The sequence below is a fragment of the Chiloscyllium punctatum genome, chromosome 7 (assembly GCF_047496795.1).
Source record: "Chiloscyllium punctatum isolate Juve2018m chromosome 7, sChiPun1.3, whole genome shotgun sequence".
Classification (NCBI taxonomy): Eukaryota; Metazoa; Chordata; class Chondrichthyes; order Orectolobiformes; family Hemiscylliidae; genus Chiloscyllium; species Chiloscyllium punctatum.
In genome coordinates this window covers 119,084,793-119,102,041 of record NC_092745.1, presented here as the reverse complement: position 1 = coordinate 119,102,041, position 17,249 = coordinate 119,084,793, and the positions used below count along the sequence as shown (strand labels likewise).

Sequence of the window (17,249 nt, the reverse complement as noted above, 5' to 3'; positions counted from 1 at the left end):
TTCCTTGAAAGTGGTATTTCAGGTGAACAGGGTGATAAAGACATTTGGAATTCTTGCCTTATTGCTGAGAGTATTTTGTATAGGAATTGGGATGTACTGTTACAGCTCTACAGGACATTGAGGCCATCCTTGGTGTATTGTGTGTAGTTCTGGTTACCTTGCTATAGAAAGAATTTTATTAAATTGGAAAGGATTCTTTCTACAACTACTTGATTATCTCCTAATTCACGAGACATAATTTACCCCTCGACGCTGGGCATTCTGTGGAGCTCCCCCAAGTGGTTTGCACATATTCTCTTTTTATGTGCAATTTGCTAACAAAACCTGATTTAATATGTTAAAATGTACATCAGAACTACGTAATTTGTGGTATAATATCAAAGGAACTGTGGTTTACCAAAATAAAAACACCAGATTTGGGGGTTTTAAGTTGTTTGACATCAGTTTTACTGACAATATACTATTGAGTGTTATTTATTATATTCTCTGTTTTGAAACTGTGAGTCAGTGTGTTCACTCAGAAGTTGTTGACCTTTAGCTGGGATATATGTCTCTGCAGGAGTTGGCAGGGTCCAGGACCTCCTCCAAGTAAATTGCTTAAGTGTGAGTTTGCTGACTGACAGTGCAACTTTGTGATAATGATGACCTGAATATTATCCTCGCACGAGAGACAACTGTAAACATTCCTGATATGGGTTCCTAAATGGAAGTTAGGTTACAGCAGCACTTGTCCTCCTCATCCTCATCCTCATCCTCATCCTCATCCTCATCCTCATCCTCATCCTCATCCTCATCCTCATCCTCATCCTCATCCTCATCCTCCTCCTCACCCTCCTCCACCTAACATAGTAACGTAGAAAATAGGAGTAGGCTAGTCAACCCTTTGAACCTCCTCTGCCATTCAATAAGATCATGGCTGATGGTCCAACTCAAGGGCTATATCAAACTGTTCTTGGAAAATATTAATGTTTTGGCCTCGACCACTTTCTATGGCAGAAATTCCAGGACCTCACTGAAGTGAAGACATTTCTTCTCATCGGTGTCCTAAATGGCCTCCCCCATGTCCTGAGACTGACCTCTGGTTCTGGACTTTATAGTCATTAGAAAAATCTTTCCTGCATTTAATTGACTTGTCCATTTGGAATTTTCTAGCATTCTACGAGATCTCTCTCCTCCTAAAATCTCATGAATATAGTCCTATTCAATCCAGTCTCTCTCCATATATCAGTTCTGTGATCCAGGGAATTAGTCAGTAAACTTTACACTCCCTCCCCTAGGCAAAACATTCTTCCTTAGGTAGAGGTCAGCACTGCATGTGTACTCACCAAGGCCCTTTTACAGTTGCACCAAGATATCCCTGCTCCTGTACTTGAAGGCCAACATATCATTTGCTGCCTACATGTTTACTTTATGACTGGTGTACAAGAATACCCAGGTCATTTTTACACCTCCCTCTTACCCAATCTGTCATCATTCAGATAATCTGTCTTCTGTCTTCCTGTTTTTGCTACCAAATTGGATAACGTTTATCTGCATTATACAATGTCAGCCATCCCTCAACCTGTCCAGAGCAAACTGAACCATGTCTGCAGCCTCCTCAGTTTACCTTTTCACATGGCTTTGCCATCTGCAGACTTGGAATTGTTACATTTAGTTCTGTCATCTAAATCATGAATATATATTCTGAATAGCTGGAGTCCAAGCACTAATCTGTGCAGAACCACACTAGTTGCTGCCTGTCACTTAGAAAAATACTTGTTTATTCTTCCTGTTTCATGTCTCCAATTCCACTAATTCTCTATCCATGTCAATGCACTACCCCAATCTGCTGGCGCATGGAACTGTGCGCAATTGCACATGTATTCGTTGGGAAGTGCATGGTCTCACACAGTGGTGTCGTCATGTTGACTTTATATGTGATGTTAGATGCATGTGCAGACAAGAGCAGGCAATTTTGGATGGGCATTCGGAGGTTGTGAAAGAGAGAGGGAAGAGATTCAGGTGGAGTCCTGCAGAGCAAGAAGGGAAGAGGGGCCAAGAATTCAGGGAGAGTGGGGCAGCAACGGCAAGGACACTCAGGACCCTGAAGGCTCTTCCCCACCCCTCCTTGCCTCCCCCTCCCTCCAGTTCTCTCTCTCTCTCAATTCCAATCTCTCCTCTGTACTCTCTCTGCAACCTCCCCCCCCCCCCCCCCCCCTCCAAAAGTACCCAGCCGCATTGACTGAAATCTGCTTTAGAGCATTGCATAGTGTGCATACATTGGTGTCAGAAATCTTAGCCTAATTTTACAAACTAATGTCTTAACATCTTTTATTGAAAGCCTTCCGAAAGTCGAAGTAAACCATATCCACAGGCACTCTCTAGCAATTCTTTCTAATGGTTATATCCTCAAAGAATTCTATTAGATTTGTCAAGCATGTTTTCCTTTTTTTTTTGTAAATCTATGTTAACCGTATCTGCTTTTATCACGGTTTTCCATGTGCTCCACTCTCAAATCTTTTCATAATGCATTTACCCTACTACTGATGTCAGACTAGCCATATTACAATTCTGTTTTCTCTTTATAGTCTTGACTGTGGTCAGCACAGTCCCTGGATTGAACCTGTTGGCTTCAGATGCATGTGACTCATTGACACACCAAATGTTCACTTATTCGGGAAACTGGTCTATTGGGCTACACTCTACTGCATATTTTATTTGGCATAAAGGCTGGGCAATCTGTAGACTAAGCTGCACTGTTCAATCAAAATGCCGAAGCATTATACATCGCCTTTTTTTTCCATTGAAAATAAGCGTGACTTTCTTGAGGCTAAAGCGTTAGAGTTCTGCCTGACTAGACTACATATTCACCAAACTAGACAAGTGTTTGTTTTCTATAGAAACCAAACCTTGGCTGCAGCGAAGAGTTTAATATTAGTAAATGCAGTAATAGAACACATTGCGTCTTGTAGTTCCTGCCCATCAGGGAATAACTAGGTAGAATGGAGAGTTTGTGTTCTGGATACTCATTGAAACAAATTCTGCAGCTCACTACCTCACACAGTGTTAATGATGCACATATTTAAAAACAGTTCAGAATTTTTCTTTCCTTTTTTTTATCTGATCTTGACTAACTTGACTTATTGAATACCACAGATCCGTTTCCTTGTAGGACTAATAAATTGTTCACTCATCAATGTATACATTTGAAATTGCCTTATGTCTTAAACTAAAATAATTAAGTAGAATAAAAAAATGTAACAGCCAAGGTTGCTGTCTTTTTGGCATTGTACAGATGAGCTTAATTTTTGCAATTTTTTGGTTATATTGGGCAAATGCAAACCGGAAATGCACAACAGGCCTGTGCTTCTGAAAAGAGAGAAATGTTAATTTGTGTTCTTGGTAGCTCTTTTCCTGCTTTTATTCAAATGCGGACTTTACTATGTACCTGTTCCAGCTTCTAGAATTTGCAATATATTTTTCTGTGGAGGATTGGGGGATGGGCAAAGAAGAATGAGGAGAACTTTGCAAATTTCAGAATGTTGGAAAGCTGTAATAAAGTACAAGGTTTGGAAACAGAAGTGACCATTTCTGTTACTGTAGCACTTTTGTAATTTGCCTACTGACGTAACAGGTCCACAGCGGATGCCATTTCACTAGCACTGCATTGATCCCTGGAACATCTGGACAACAAAGACATCGATATAAGACTCCTGCTCATCAAGTACAGCTCCACCTTCAACATTATTATCCCTCCAGACTGATCTCAAAACACTGCGGCCTAGGTCTTGGCTCCACCCTCTGCAACTGAATCCTCATCTTCCTGACCCACAGACCACAATCAATGAAGATAGGTAACTGCACCTCCTCCACAATAACACTCAACACCAGACGCCGCCCCCCCCCCCCCCCCCCCCCCCAAAGAATGTGCTCTTAGCTCATTATGGTACTCCCTGTACACCTACAACTGTGCCAAATTCCAAGCAAATGCCATCAACAAATTTTCTTGCAACACCACTGTGATGGGATGGATACAAACAACATATTTGAGCCAGAATGCAGAAAGGAGGTAAAGGGCCTGGTGAGGTAGTGCAATGATAACTTCGCACTCAATGCCAGCAACACTAAAGAACTAAAAATTGACTTTTAAAAAGAAAGGAGAACATGCCCCCATCTACAAAGGAGCAGAGGTTGAGAGTACTGGATTAGTGGTGCTGGAAGAGCACAGCAGTTCAGGCAGCATCCAACGAGCTGCTCGTTGGATGCTGCCTGAACTGCTGTGCTCTTCCAGCACCACTAATCCAGTATTTGGTTTTCAGCATCTGCAGTCATTGTTTTTACCTCCAGAGGTTGAGAATGTCAAGTTCCTAGGAGTGGTGATAACCTGTTCCTGACTTCCTATGTAGATGGTCAGGCAGCATCCAAGGAACAGGAGAATCGACGTTTCGGGCATCAGCCCTTCTTCGTGCTAGGATAATATTCAGGTCATCATCCCTGAAGGGCTGATGCCCGAAACGTCGATTCTCCTGTTCCTTGGATGCTGCCTGACCTGCGCTTTTCCAGCAACACATTTTCAGCTCTGATCTCCAGCATCTGCAGTCCTCACTTTTTCCCCATGTAGATGGGGCAGTCAAGGAGGCACAGCAACCCCTGTTCTTCCTCTGGTGGCTCAGGAAATTTGGCACGTCCATAAGGACTCACTCACCTACTTTTACAAATGCACTGTAAAATGCATACTGTCTGGGTGCATAACGACCTGGTACAGCAACTGCTGTGCCCAAGACTGTAACAAACTACAGAAGGTTGTGTGCACAGCCCAGACCATCTTGGAAATCTGCCTCCTACCCTTGGGACTTCAGTTACGTGTATCATTGCTGTGGCAAGGCTGCCAACCTCAGCAAAGATCCATCCTAACCTGTAATACTCTCCCATAACCTTTCCGTCGGGCAGACTATAGAGAAGCTTGAGTGCACGCACCAGCAGATGAAAGAACAGCTTCTTCCTTGCTGTTATTCGACTGATGAATGGGCACTCTAACTTCAAATAATGTTGATCTGATCTTGTGTACTTCCTGAATAGTGTAACCTGTATGCCTTATTCTGTCCAAATTTTCTTCACCCTATGATCTGTATACGCTTGCTTACTATAATTTGCCTGTGTTGCTCCCAACCAAAGCTTTTCACTGTAGTAGGTACATGTAACAATAAATCAAATGTATCAATTTCTGCATGTCCAATTGCTGCTAACTTTTGAAGAATAATCATGTAAGCAAAGAAAGAGAAAATTGTGTAAATATATTGGCAGGGCCACCCACATTGTGTCTTTCAATTTCTGGACTTTAGTTACAATCCAAATGCAAAAAGCAGAGTGCATTTGGTGATTTTTGTATGTATGGAAAGAAATCTGAGTTGACTGGTATAGATATCAAAACCAGACTGAATAAGTCAGCTGATGTCTGTAGTGATGGTGTTTGAAGTTCAAGTCTGTTTTACTTTGCAAGTGTTCTGTTAAATGTTGTCTTTAAAGTTGCAAATATTTGATTAAGCACTCATCATTTTACAGGATCGAAAGTTATTAGCTGCAGCTCAACAAATGCTTCAGGACAGCAAGACAAAAATAGAAGTGATTAGGATGCAAATTCTTAAATCGACACAGACCAGTGAAGCAGTCTTTGAAAATTCAGATGGAATAGGTAAGACCTAGATTTAAAATATGAAAGAGCTGGATGTGCTATTGTTACAGTAGCCTTTTGAAGTTATGAACCTATAATGTTGATGTATGAACTATTATTCAACATTCTTGCACAGTGATGTACCTAAACCTCTGATATTATAGCTCTTTGCCCTGTAATATAGATTTGTTTTTGGGAGATACATTAATACAAAGATTATCAGCAGGATTTCTGCTAATTTTGCTTGATTTTAATGGCTTTGCTTAATGGCTTCCTTCTGTGTATGATACCATGTGAACAGCATTTCAAATGTATTGAAACATGCCTGGTGGCTATTGATAACTGTTGATAAAAAGGGCATTATTCTCTCCATCAATCATGCTTCATCAGCACTGACTTAAGAGCTGATTCCATGTTGTTTTCTTCCAGTTGTGCAGTAATCATCTGTGTACCTGTGTTTAAAATTTCTATTTATTTTAGCAACAAAACCTGTGATAAGCCCCCTAGAGCTTAGAGTTGAAGAGCTCAGGCATCACTTCAGAATAGAGTATGCAGTGGCAGAAGGAGCAAAAAATGTTATGCGACTACTTGGGTCTGGAAAGGTTCCTGACAAGAAAGCACTTTCAGAGGTAATTTTATAAGGAATGTATTTTACATATTTGTTACTGTAAATCTTCAGTACTTTTTTTAGTTGAAGTAATTTTTCTTTCTCAACAAGGCACAAGCAAGATTTAATGAATCAAGTCAGAAATTGGATCTTTTAAAATACTCCTTAGAACAAAGACTAAGTGAGCTTCCAAAAAACCACCCAAAGAGCAGTATTATCAAAGATGAATTGTCAATGGTTTCATCACCGGCGCTCAGTCCACGTCACAGTGTGATTTATCCACAGAATCAGTACAGCACTCTATCCAAACCAGCTGCATTAACAGGTGTGTATTTCCAAAATCTTCACTGTCAAGATTACTTTTGAGTGTGGTTGTTATGCAGGAGAGTAGTGCTGATTTATAATCACTGATACTCCATTTTGAGATGATCACATAACTGTCGTGTTGCACTTTCAGAAGCATAGTTCTGTAGTTTCATCTTAAATGGTTCTATGACATACTGTCATTTTCTAACATCAGATAAGTGTACTTTTCCAACGTTTCATCCCAAATCGACTCCACTGAAGTTCCTAAATGTTTATAATATAATGTTTACACCTATTGCTACAATTTGATCTTTTAAGTAGTTGACATTTCCATTTTGTCCAAATGTTCACTCCAGATCAAAATCGCCAATTTTCTGTGACTGTAAATTCTGATGCATTGATTCCCTGACCCTCTGTTAACTTTGATACCACAATTCTGCCATCCATCACCATTCCTTCTGTGATTATCCTCTTTGACAATGTCATGTCCTGATACCATTTTATCTATTCCAATGCTGTCAAGTTTCTTCCTGCATTTATCATTTTCACACTTGCCTCTGTGCTCGATCTCCAATTTCTTCACCTTTTCCTCACTTTGCACATTAGTGATGCTAACAGCAAATATGGATTCACCACTAAATGTACAAAATAACTTTCAAAGCAATCTCTTTGCTGCTATGCCTTATTTGTCTGGCCATATTTCTGACTCTGACTCTATCTGATATGTCACCTTTGAGCCAGGACTGAAGTTCGCAGGAAAATCAAAGCTATTTGTTTCATTCCAAATAGAATCTCAGCCAGCTATTTTGATTAAACCTAGAGGATGTGCAATCCGTTTTGATTCCAATATTAATCAGTGTTACCTTGGAGCCAAGTCTGCTTGCTGCCATCTTCCAGTAACTTGTCTGTAGTGTCGTCAGTCATCAGCCACATTTCTCATTGTTTGATGATCCATTCCTCAAATGCTTTCCTTGACGTCACTATAAGAGTGACTTCATGGAGGCTTAAAATCATGAGGGGCATGGAATAGGGTGAATAGCCAAGCTTTTTCTCCCAGGGTAGGGGAGTCCAGTACTCGAGGGTATAGGTTTAAGGAGAAAGTTTCAAAAGGGGCCTGAGGGGCAACTTTTCTTGTGCAGAAGCTGCCAGAGGAGGTGGTGGAGGCAGGTACAATTATAGCATTTAAGAGGTATCTGGATGGGTATATGGAGTTTAATTCAGATAAATGCGAGGTGCTGCATTTTGGGAAAGCAAATCTTAGCAGGGCGTATACACTTAATGGTAAGGTCCTAGGGAGTGTTGTTGAACAAAGAGACCTTGGAGTGCAGGTTTGTAGCTCCTTGAAAGTGGAGTCGCAGGTAGATAGGATAGTGAAGAAGGCGTTTGGTATGCTTTCCTTTATTGGTCAGAGTATTGAGTACAGGAGTTGAGAGGTCATGTTGCGGCTGTACAGGACATTGGTTAGGCCACTATTGGAATATTGCGTGCAATTCTGGTCTCCTTCCTATCAGAAAGATGTTGTGAAACTTGAAAGGGTTCAGAAAAGATTTACAAGGATGTTGCCAGGGTTGGAGGATTTGAGCTACAGGGAGAGGCTGAACAGGCTGGGACTATTTTCTCTGGAGCGTCGAAGGCTGAGGGGTGACTTTATAGAGATTTTTAAAATTGAGGGGCATGGATAGGGTAAGTAGGCAAAGTCTTGTCCCTCAGGTGGGGGAGTCCAGAACTAGAGGGCATAGGTTTAGGGTGAGAGGGGAAAGATATAAAAAGAGACCTACGGGGCAGCTGTTTCTCACAGAGGGTGGTACGTGTATGGAATGAGCTGCCAGAGGAAGTGGTGGAGGCTGGTACAATTGCAACATTTAAGAGGCGTTTGGATGGATATATAAATAGGAAGGGTTTGGAGGGATATGGGCCGGGTGCTGGCAGGTGGGACTAGATTGGGTTGGGATATCTGGACGGGTTGGACCGAAGGGTCTGTTTTCATGCTGTACATCTCTATGTACTAAATATTGGCAAATCTAACTAGATCAGTTTAGGATATGTGGTCAGCATGGATGAATGGAACCGATAGGTCTATTTCCATGCTGTATGATTCTATGACTCGAAAAGTTGCGACCCTTGAGTAGACATCATCCTTGATTTGCAACTAACTGCTGATCCCATTCTCCATTGTAGATATGCAACGAATCCATATATCCCATTAGTAGTCTGTCTATTAACAGAAATATATATGTAGTTCTATTACCATTGCACCAGTGTACGTTTTGACTAACTGATTCAAATAATCTGTGCATTTGGTGTGTAACTTTGATTACTTTAGTGCTTCATCAGATTCTCATGTAGTTAATGATTCTTAAAAAAATAAATAGACTCAATTTTTAAAAGCTATTTCAGTAACTAAGGTGTGGTAAGCCAGTTACTGTTGTAGCATTCCTCTGAATCTTTTCCAGTGCCTGTAAATCACCAGTCACCGTACAAGCAGTCCAAAACCTAATGTGTTAACAAATCACTCTTGAAAATGCAAGCTAATATTTTATGTTGCTTTAGTTAATGCTTACTGGCCATGGAGTTTACCGGATTTAGATACAGTAATGTCAAGGTCCTTTTCCTCCTTGACAAACTTCAGTTTTTCATACTTTTAGGATATATTTCTTCATTCTTTCCACATGCACTACATTGCCATTGCTAAATGTAGGCTGAGACTTTTGTTGCTTTTAAGGTTTGCATGGGATAGTTGTAGTTTAAAGTTGTTAGGATTCTTGAGTTGTGTGTGAAACCAGGGGTTGTTTTTGTTCCTCGATAGTGTGTCACAGGCTAGGCTATCCCATGCCTTGTTGTTATTGAAGGTGATTGGTGTGCAGCCTTCACTTGCCTCTAGTCCATTTGCTGTTGGTAAACTCACAATGCCATTGAAGGGGGGCTTCCAGGATTTTGACCATGTGACGACAAAATGATATTGCACAAAATGATTCAGGATGGTGAATTGGTAGGAAACCTGCAGGTGGTGTTCCTGTGTATCTATTACCTGTGTCCTTCCAGATGGAATAGTCATGGGTTTGGAAAGTGCAGTCTAAGAACTTCAGTGAATTTCAGCAGAGCATGTAGATGGTGCACACTACTGTTACAGTGCTTCTGTGGTGGAGAGAGTAGATATTTGTGTATTTGGTGCCAATAAAGATGGCTGCTTTGTCCTGGATTGTGTAAGCTTCTTGTGTTAGAGTTGCACTTCGCTAAGCAAGTGGAAAGTATTTCCTCAGTCCCGACTGTGTAGTAGATGATGGATTGGCTTTGGGGAGAGGATAGGTGACTTTTACATGCTGCGGGTTTCCTCATTTCTGAAATGTTCTTGCAGTCGCAATATTGGACCGATTTGGATGGTTTAGTGAAGTCCTCGGATCGGCCCCGCCAGTGTCTGACAAGTTACTGGTGGAGCAAAACAATCGGTGGCACAGTGGTTAGCACCGCTGCCTCTCAGCACCAAAGACCTGGGTTCAATTCCTGCCTCAGGCGACTGACCATGTGGAGTTTGCATATACTCCCCGAGTCTGCATGGGTTTACTCTGGGTGCTCCGGTTTCCTCCCACAGTCCAAAAATGTGCAGGTTAGGTGAATTGACCATGATAAAATTGCCTGTAGTGTTAGGGGCAGGGGTGAATGTAGGGGAATGGGTCTGGGTGGGTTGCGTTTCAGCGGGTCGGTGTGGACCTGTTGGGCCGAAGGGCCTGTTTCCACACTCTAATCTAATATTTGCATAACTGGTCTGGTTCAGTTTCTCATAAATAGTAACCCCCGGGACTTTGATAATGGTAGTGTCGTCGAATTTCGATGGTTGGCTTCTTTCTTTTTAAAGATCATTGACTAGTACTTTTGTGGTGTGCATGTTAGCTCAAGCCTGGATATTGTCCAGGTCTTGTTGCATATGGATACAGACTTCTTCAGTATCTTGTGTTGAATAGTGCTGAACATTTGTGCATCTCCTGTGATGGAGGGAAGGTTGTTAATGAAGTAGCTGAAGATAGTTGAACTTAGAAGAATACAGCGTGGAACAGGCCCTTGGCCCTCTGTTGCGCCGACCTGTGAACTAATCTAAGCCCATCCCCCTACACCATCCCATCATCCATATGCTTATCCAAGGATTATGTAAATGTCCCAAATGTGGTTGAGTTGGCAGGGAGGGCATTTCACCCCCTAACCACAGAGTAAAGAACCTGCCTCTGACATCTGTCATAAGTCGTATCACCCCTCAATTTGTAGCTATGCCCCCTCATCATCCTAGGAAAAAGACTTTCACTGTCTACCTTATCTCGATCATCTTGTATGTCTCCATCAAATCCCTCTTAACTGCCTTCTCTCCAGTGAGAACAGACCCAATTCACGTAACCTTTTCTCATAAGACCATCCTTCCAGACCAGGCAACATCCTGGTAAATCCCCTCTGTACCTTTTCCAATGCTTCTACATTCTAGCATGACATTACGGTGCTGGAACTCAATCCCTCTACCAAAACAACCTAACACACACCGTATGCTGCCTTAACAGCACTATCAACCTTGGTGGCAACTTTCAGGGATTTATGTGCATGGACACCAAGATCCCCTCTGCACATCCACACTACAAAGATTCCTTCCATTGATCCAGTACTCTGCCTCCTTGTTATCCTTCCCAAAGTGAATCCCCTCACATTTATCTGCATTGAACTCCATTTGCCATCTGTTAGCCCAATTCTGCAGGAACTTTATCCAAGTCCCCCTGCAACATGCAACATTCTTCCACACTGCCCACTACTACACCAACTTCCGTGTCATCTGCAAACTCACTAACCCATCCACCGATGCCTGTGTTCAAATCATTTATAAAAATGACAGAGCAGTGGTCCCAAAACAGATCCTGGTGGTACACCACTAGTAATAGGACTCCAGACTGAATATTTTCCATCGACCGCCACTCGCTGCTGCCTTACAGAAAGCCAGTTTCTAATCCAAACTGCTAAATCACCCTCAATCCTATGCCTGTATATTTTCTCCAACAGCCTATCCATCTGGAACCTTTCAATGGCTTTACTGCAATCCACGTACACCATGTCAACTGCCCTACCATCGTCCATCTGCTTAGTCACCTTCTCAAAAACCTCAGTGAGGTTTGAGAGACATGACCCACCCTGATGAAACCATGTTGACTATCTGCAATCAAATTGTTGCTTGTTAGATGATAAGCCCTATCTCTTATAATCTTTTCCAAAACTTTTCCTACAACAGACGTAAGGCTCACTGGTCAATAATTACCTGGGTGATCTCTACTGCCCTTGAACAAGGGTGCAACACTTACAATCCTTCAGTCCTCTGTACTAAACCTGTAGACATTGACCAGTCAAAGATCAAGGCCAAAGGCTCCAACACCACCTCCCTAGCTTCCCAGAGAATACTCTGATAAATCCCATCGGGCCCAGGGGACTCGTCTACTTTCACTCCTCCTAGAATTGATAACACCTCTTTCTTATTAACCTGGATCCTTTCGAGTCTAATATTCCATATCTCATTCTTCTCTACATTATCCTCCTTTTCCTGAGTGAAAACAGTTGAGAAATATTTGTTTAGCACCCCTCCAGTCTCCACAGGGTCCACACATAGCTTCCCATTTTTGTCTTTGACTGACCCTATTCTTACACTAGTTGTCCTTTTATTCTTCTTATACCTATAAAAAGCTTTAGGGTTCTCCTTTTATTCTACCTGCTAAAAACTGCTCGTGTCCTCTCCTTGCTGCTCTTAACTGTCTTTAAATCCTTCCTAGCTAATCTGTAACTCTCCATTGCTTCACCTGAACCATCTCGTCTCAACGTCATAAGTCTCTTCCTTCCGCTTAACAAGAGATGGAATTTCTGTAGTAAACCATGGTTCCCTTATCTTATCACGTCCTCCCTGCCTGACAGGAAAATACCTATCAAGGACACTCAATATCTGTACCTTAAACCATCTCCACATTTCAAATGTCTCCATCCCCTGCATTTTGCTACCCCATTCTATGCTTCTTCAGTGTTGCCTAATCACATTATAATTGCTCTTCCCCCATCTATAACTCTTGCCCTGTGGCATGTACCTATCCCTTTCCATCACTAAACTAAACATAACCAAATTATTGTCACACTCTCCAAGTGCTCACCTACCACTAACTCAAACATCTGGCCTGGTTGATTACAAAGCACAATGTGGCCTCCCCTCTTGTCAGCCCTTTGACATATTGTGTCAGGAAACCCTCCTTTGTAAATTAGCACCTCGGATGGATCAGTTTTTGTCTAGTTATAGCATTTCCAGTCAATGTGGGGAAAGTTAAAGTAGCGAAAATGGACCATCAATGTACAACATTCATCATTTGACTGAAATATCTAAGATGGTCATGAAGTTACTATCTTCCTTTTTGTGCTTGGTGCCAAACTAATGTTGAAACTGTGAGAACCCCCCCCGCCCCCCCACCTTCACCCAGGTCGCCGCTGCACCCTCTGCAACTGAATTCTCAGCTTCCCAACCCACAGACCACAAACCGTGAAGTTAGATAACTGCACCTCCGCCATGATAATCCTCAACACTAGAGCGCCCCCACTCTTTTCCCCCCCCCCCCCCAAGAATGTTTTCAGCCTGCTGCTATACTCCATGTACACTCTCAACTGTGTAGCCAAATTTTGTACAAACGCCATCTACAAATTCGCTATTGATACCACAGTCGTAGGCCGGATATCAAACAGTAATGAGTCAGCATGCAGGAAGGAGATGAAGGGTTTGGTGTTGTGGTGCAGTGATCATAATCTCTGTCAGCAAAACAAATGAACTGATCGTTGAGTTCATCTGGAAAGGAGGAGAACATGCTCCTATTTATCCAGTGGAGCTGGGGTGGAGAGGGTTGAGAGCATCAAGTTCCTAGAAATGACGATAACCAGCAATCTGCCCTGGACCTCTCACATAGGTGTGATAGTCAAGAAGGCACAACAATGCCTCTTCATCCTCAGGAGGCTTAGGAAGTTCAACATGTCCGTCAGGACCCTCGCCAACTTCTACAGAAGTACCATAGAAAGTATTCTATCTGGATGCATAACGCCCTGGTACGGCAACTGCTCTGCCCAGAATCATAAGAGACTACAGACCGTTGTGTACACAGCTCAGGCAATCACAAAAGGCAACCTCCCATCCTTGGACTCCATCTACACTTGCTGCCAACATCATCCCTCTCACCTTGGTAATATTCCCTTCCAACCTCTTCTGTCAGGCAGAAGATACAGAAGCTTGAACACCTGCAGCAATGGGTTCAAGAACAGCTTTTTCCCTGCTGTTAGACTCCTGAATGGACTGTCTAATTTCAAATCTAATGTTGATATTGCTTTGTGCTCCTCCTGTGCAGCCATAACCTTGCATGCCTTGCTCTGTCTATATGTCCTTGTATGTTATGATCTGCCTGTACTGTTTGCAAAACAAAACTTTTTCACTGTACTTGGGTACATGTGACAACAATAAATCAAATGAGTGTGACTCCACCCAGCACCTTGCAAACCCATCACCACCGCCGTCGAGAAGGACAAGAGCAGCAGATACGTGGGCGCACTCCCAAGTTTTCCTCCAAGGCACTTGCCATCCTGACTTGGAAATATGTCACGATTCCTTTAGTTTCAAATCCTGGAATATTCACATCTGTTATTTTAGGTTTACCTACAGCATATGGAATGCAGCAGTTTAAGGCGGTAGCTCACAGCCACCTTTTTTCCATGGCAACTAGGAATCAGCAATGAATGCTGTCCCAGCCCGTGAAAGAATCTTCTAAAAAGAAAGCTGAGTCACTTGCGTCCTTAATGTCAAATGCAGTCACATTCTCCTCACCTCTGAAATTTTAGCTCTTAATACAGCTTCAGACCTAAACAGACTTAAGGTCAGGAGTTGAGTGGCCTTGGCCTAACTGAACCTGAGTGTCAGTGAATAGATTATTGTGAAGCAAGTGCTGCTTGATAATGTCGATTAGCCTTTCCATTATTTTACTAATCAAGAGTAAGCTGCTAGGTGAGGAAGTGGCTGGGCTAGACTTGACCTGCTTTTTATCTACTGGACATATGCTGCCAGTTTTCCACTTCTGGTAGATGCCAATGTTGTAATTGAAGAGCCCCAATGGTTTTGATGTGGAAATGGCCTATATCCTCAGGCATGGCAAACCTAGCAGATAATTTTTGATCTCCTGGCAAACAATGTGTCTTTAACCAGTGTTGATCTCTGAGATTGAGGGAGGGAGAACGTACAAACTCCACACAATCGCACAAGGCTGGAATCAAACCTGAATCCCTGGCACGGAGACAGCAGTGCTAACCAATGAGTCGCTGTCCCACTCTGTTTCCAGTGTCTGTGCAGTTCTTCCATTGTAGGAAATCTTTTAATCTTCCTATATAAAACAAGAGATGAGCATCTCTTAATGTCTCTGTTTCAGCACCACCTGATTTAAAGTGAGCATTCCAATACAGCCAGTTTTGCATACTCCATGTGACTGTTAGGTGATCCCAGCCATCCTAGGTTAGCAGTGTCCTTTTTTTAAAATCACTTCATGACTATCTTGGATATTACAGTCGGATGATGAATGTTGTATATTGATGGTCCATTTACACGACAGTCAAAATACCTTCTCAAAGATGTCATAAAATCCCAAGTATGTAAAGTCTGTTGTGGTTTTGTTCGCCGAGCTGGGAGTTTGTCTTGCAAACGTTTCGTCCCCTGTCTAGGTGACATCCTTAGTGCTTGGGAGCCTCCTGTGAAGCGCTTCTGTGCTGTTTTCTCCGGCATTTATAGTGGCCTGTCTCTGCCGCTTCCGGTTGTCAGTTCGAGCTGTCCGCTGTAGTGGCCAGTATATTGGGTCCAGGTCGATGTGTTTGTTGATAGAGGCATGGCACTCTTCCACAAACTCTAGAAATTCCCTGGCTGTTCTCTGTTTGGCTTGCCCTATAATGGTAGTGTTGTCCCAGTCGAATTCATGTTGCTTGTCATCTGTGTGTGTGTGTGGCTACTAAGGATAGCTGGTCATGTCGTTTCGTGGCTAGTTGGTGTTCGTGTATACGGATCGTTAACTGTCTTCCTGTTTGTCCGATGTAGTGTTTTCTGCAGTCCTTGCATGGGATTTTGTACACTACATTGGTTTTGCTCATGTTGGGTATCGGGTCCTTTGTTCTGGTGAGTTGTTGTCTGAGTGTGGCTGTTGGTTTGTGTGCTGTTATGAGTCCTAGTGGTCGCAGTAGTCTGGCTGTCAGTTCAGAAATGCTCCTGATGTATGGTAGTGTGGCTAGTCCTTTGGGTTGCGGCATGCCCTCGTTCCGTTGTCTCTCCCTTAGGCATCTGTTGATGAAATTGCGAGGGTATCTGTTTTTGGCGAATACCTTGTATAGGTGTTCCTCTTCCTCTTTTTGTAGTTCTGGTGTGCTGCAATGTGTTGTGGCCCTTTTGAATAGTGTCCTGATGCAACTTCGTTTGTGTGTGTTGGGGTGGTTGCTTACCACAAATTCACCCCAAACTCTGGGTCAGATACGTGGATGACACCTTTTGTAATAATTAAAAACACAGAAATAGAGAACACACACCAGATCATCAACGCCACACTCACAGGAATCAGATTCACTAGAGAGGAAGAAAAGGACAACCAACTCCCATTCCTAGACGTGATGGTACAGAGAACACCGAACGGAGAATTCACCACAAAGGTTTACAGGAAAGCCACACACACAGACCAAGTCCTAAACTATGAAAGCAACCACCCCAACACACACAAACGAAGTTGTATCAGGACACTATTCAAAAGGGCCACAACACACTGCAGCACACCAGAACTACAAAAAGAGGAAGAGGAACACCTATACAAGGTATTTGCCAAAAACGGATACCCTCGCAATTTCATCAACAGATGCTTAAGGGAGAGACAACGGAACGAGGACATGCCGCAACCCAAAGGACTAGCCATACTACCATATATCAGGAGCATTTCTGAACTGACAGCTAGACTACTGCGACCACTAGGACTCATAACAGCACACAAACCAACAGCCACGCTCAGACAACAACTCACCAGAACAAAGGACCCGATACCCAACATGAGCAAAACCAATGTAGTGTACAAAATCCCATGCAAGGACTGCACAAAACACTACATCGGACAAACAGGAAGACAGTTAACGATCCGTATACACGAACACCAACTAGCCACGAAACGACATGACCAGCTATCCTTAGTAGCCACACACACACACAGATGACCAGCAACATGAATTCGACTGGGACAACACTACCATTATAGGGCAAGCCAAACAGAGAACAGCCAGGGAATTTCTAGAGTTTGTGGAAGAGTGCCATGCCTCTATCAACAAACACATCGACCTGGACCCAATATACCGGCCACTACAGCGGACAGCTCAAACTGACAGCCGGAAGCGGCAGAGACAGGCCACTATAAATGCCGGAGGAAAGATCACAGCACAGAAGCGCTTCACAGGAGGCTCCCAAGCACTAAGGATGTCACCTCGACAGGAGACAAAACGTTTGCAAGACAAATTCCCAGCTCGGCGAACAGAACCACAACAACGAGCACCCGAGCTACAAATCTTCTCCTAAACTTTGAATTATGTAAAGTGTGTTATTTGGTCCTTGAACTTCTCCAGCTGTAATTTTGTTCTGTTCGA

The 17,249-nt window shown here is 42.8% G+C and overlaps 1 protein-coding gene across 2 annotated transcripts in view; it reads left to right on the top strand.

Moving 5' to 3' along the window:
* LOC140480093 (serine/threonine-protein kinase N2-like) overlaps positions 1 to 17,249 on the top strand; it is a 127,721-nt gene that overhangs the window by 85,415 nt on the left and 25,057 nt on the right. For both annotated transcript variants that reach the window (XM_072574733.1, XM_072574732.1), the window contains exons 4-6: positions 5,542 to 5,671; positions 6,131 to 6,279; positions 6,369 to 6,582. In XM_072574733.1, coding sequence (XP_072430834.1) covers positions 5,542 to 5,671; positions 6,131 to 6,279; positions 6,369 to 6,582 — 493 coding nt within the window. The remainder of the gene's footprint in view (positions 1 to 5,541; positions 5,672 to 6,130; positions 6,280 to 6,368; positions 6,583 to 17,249) is intronic.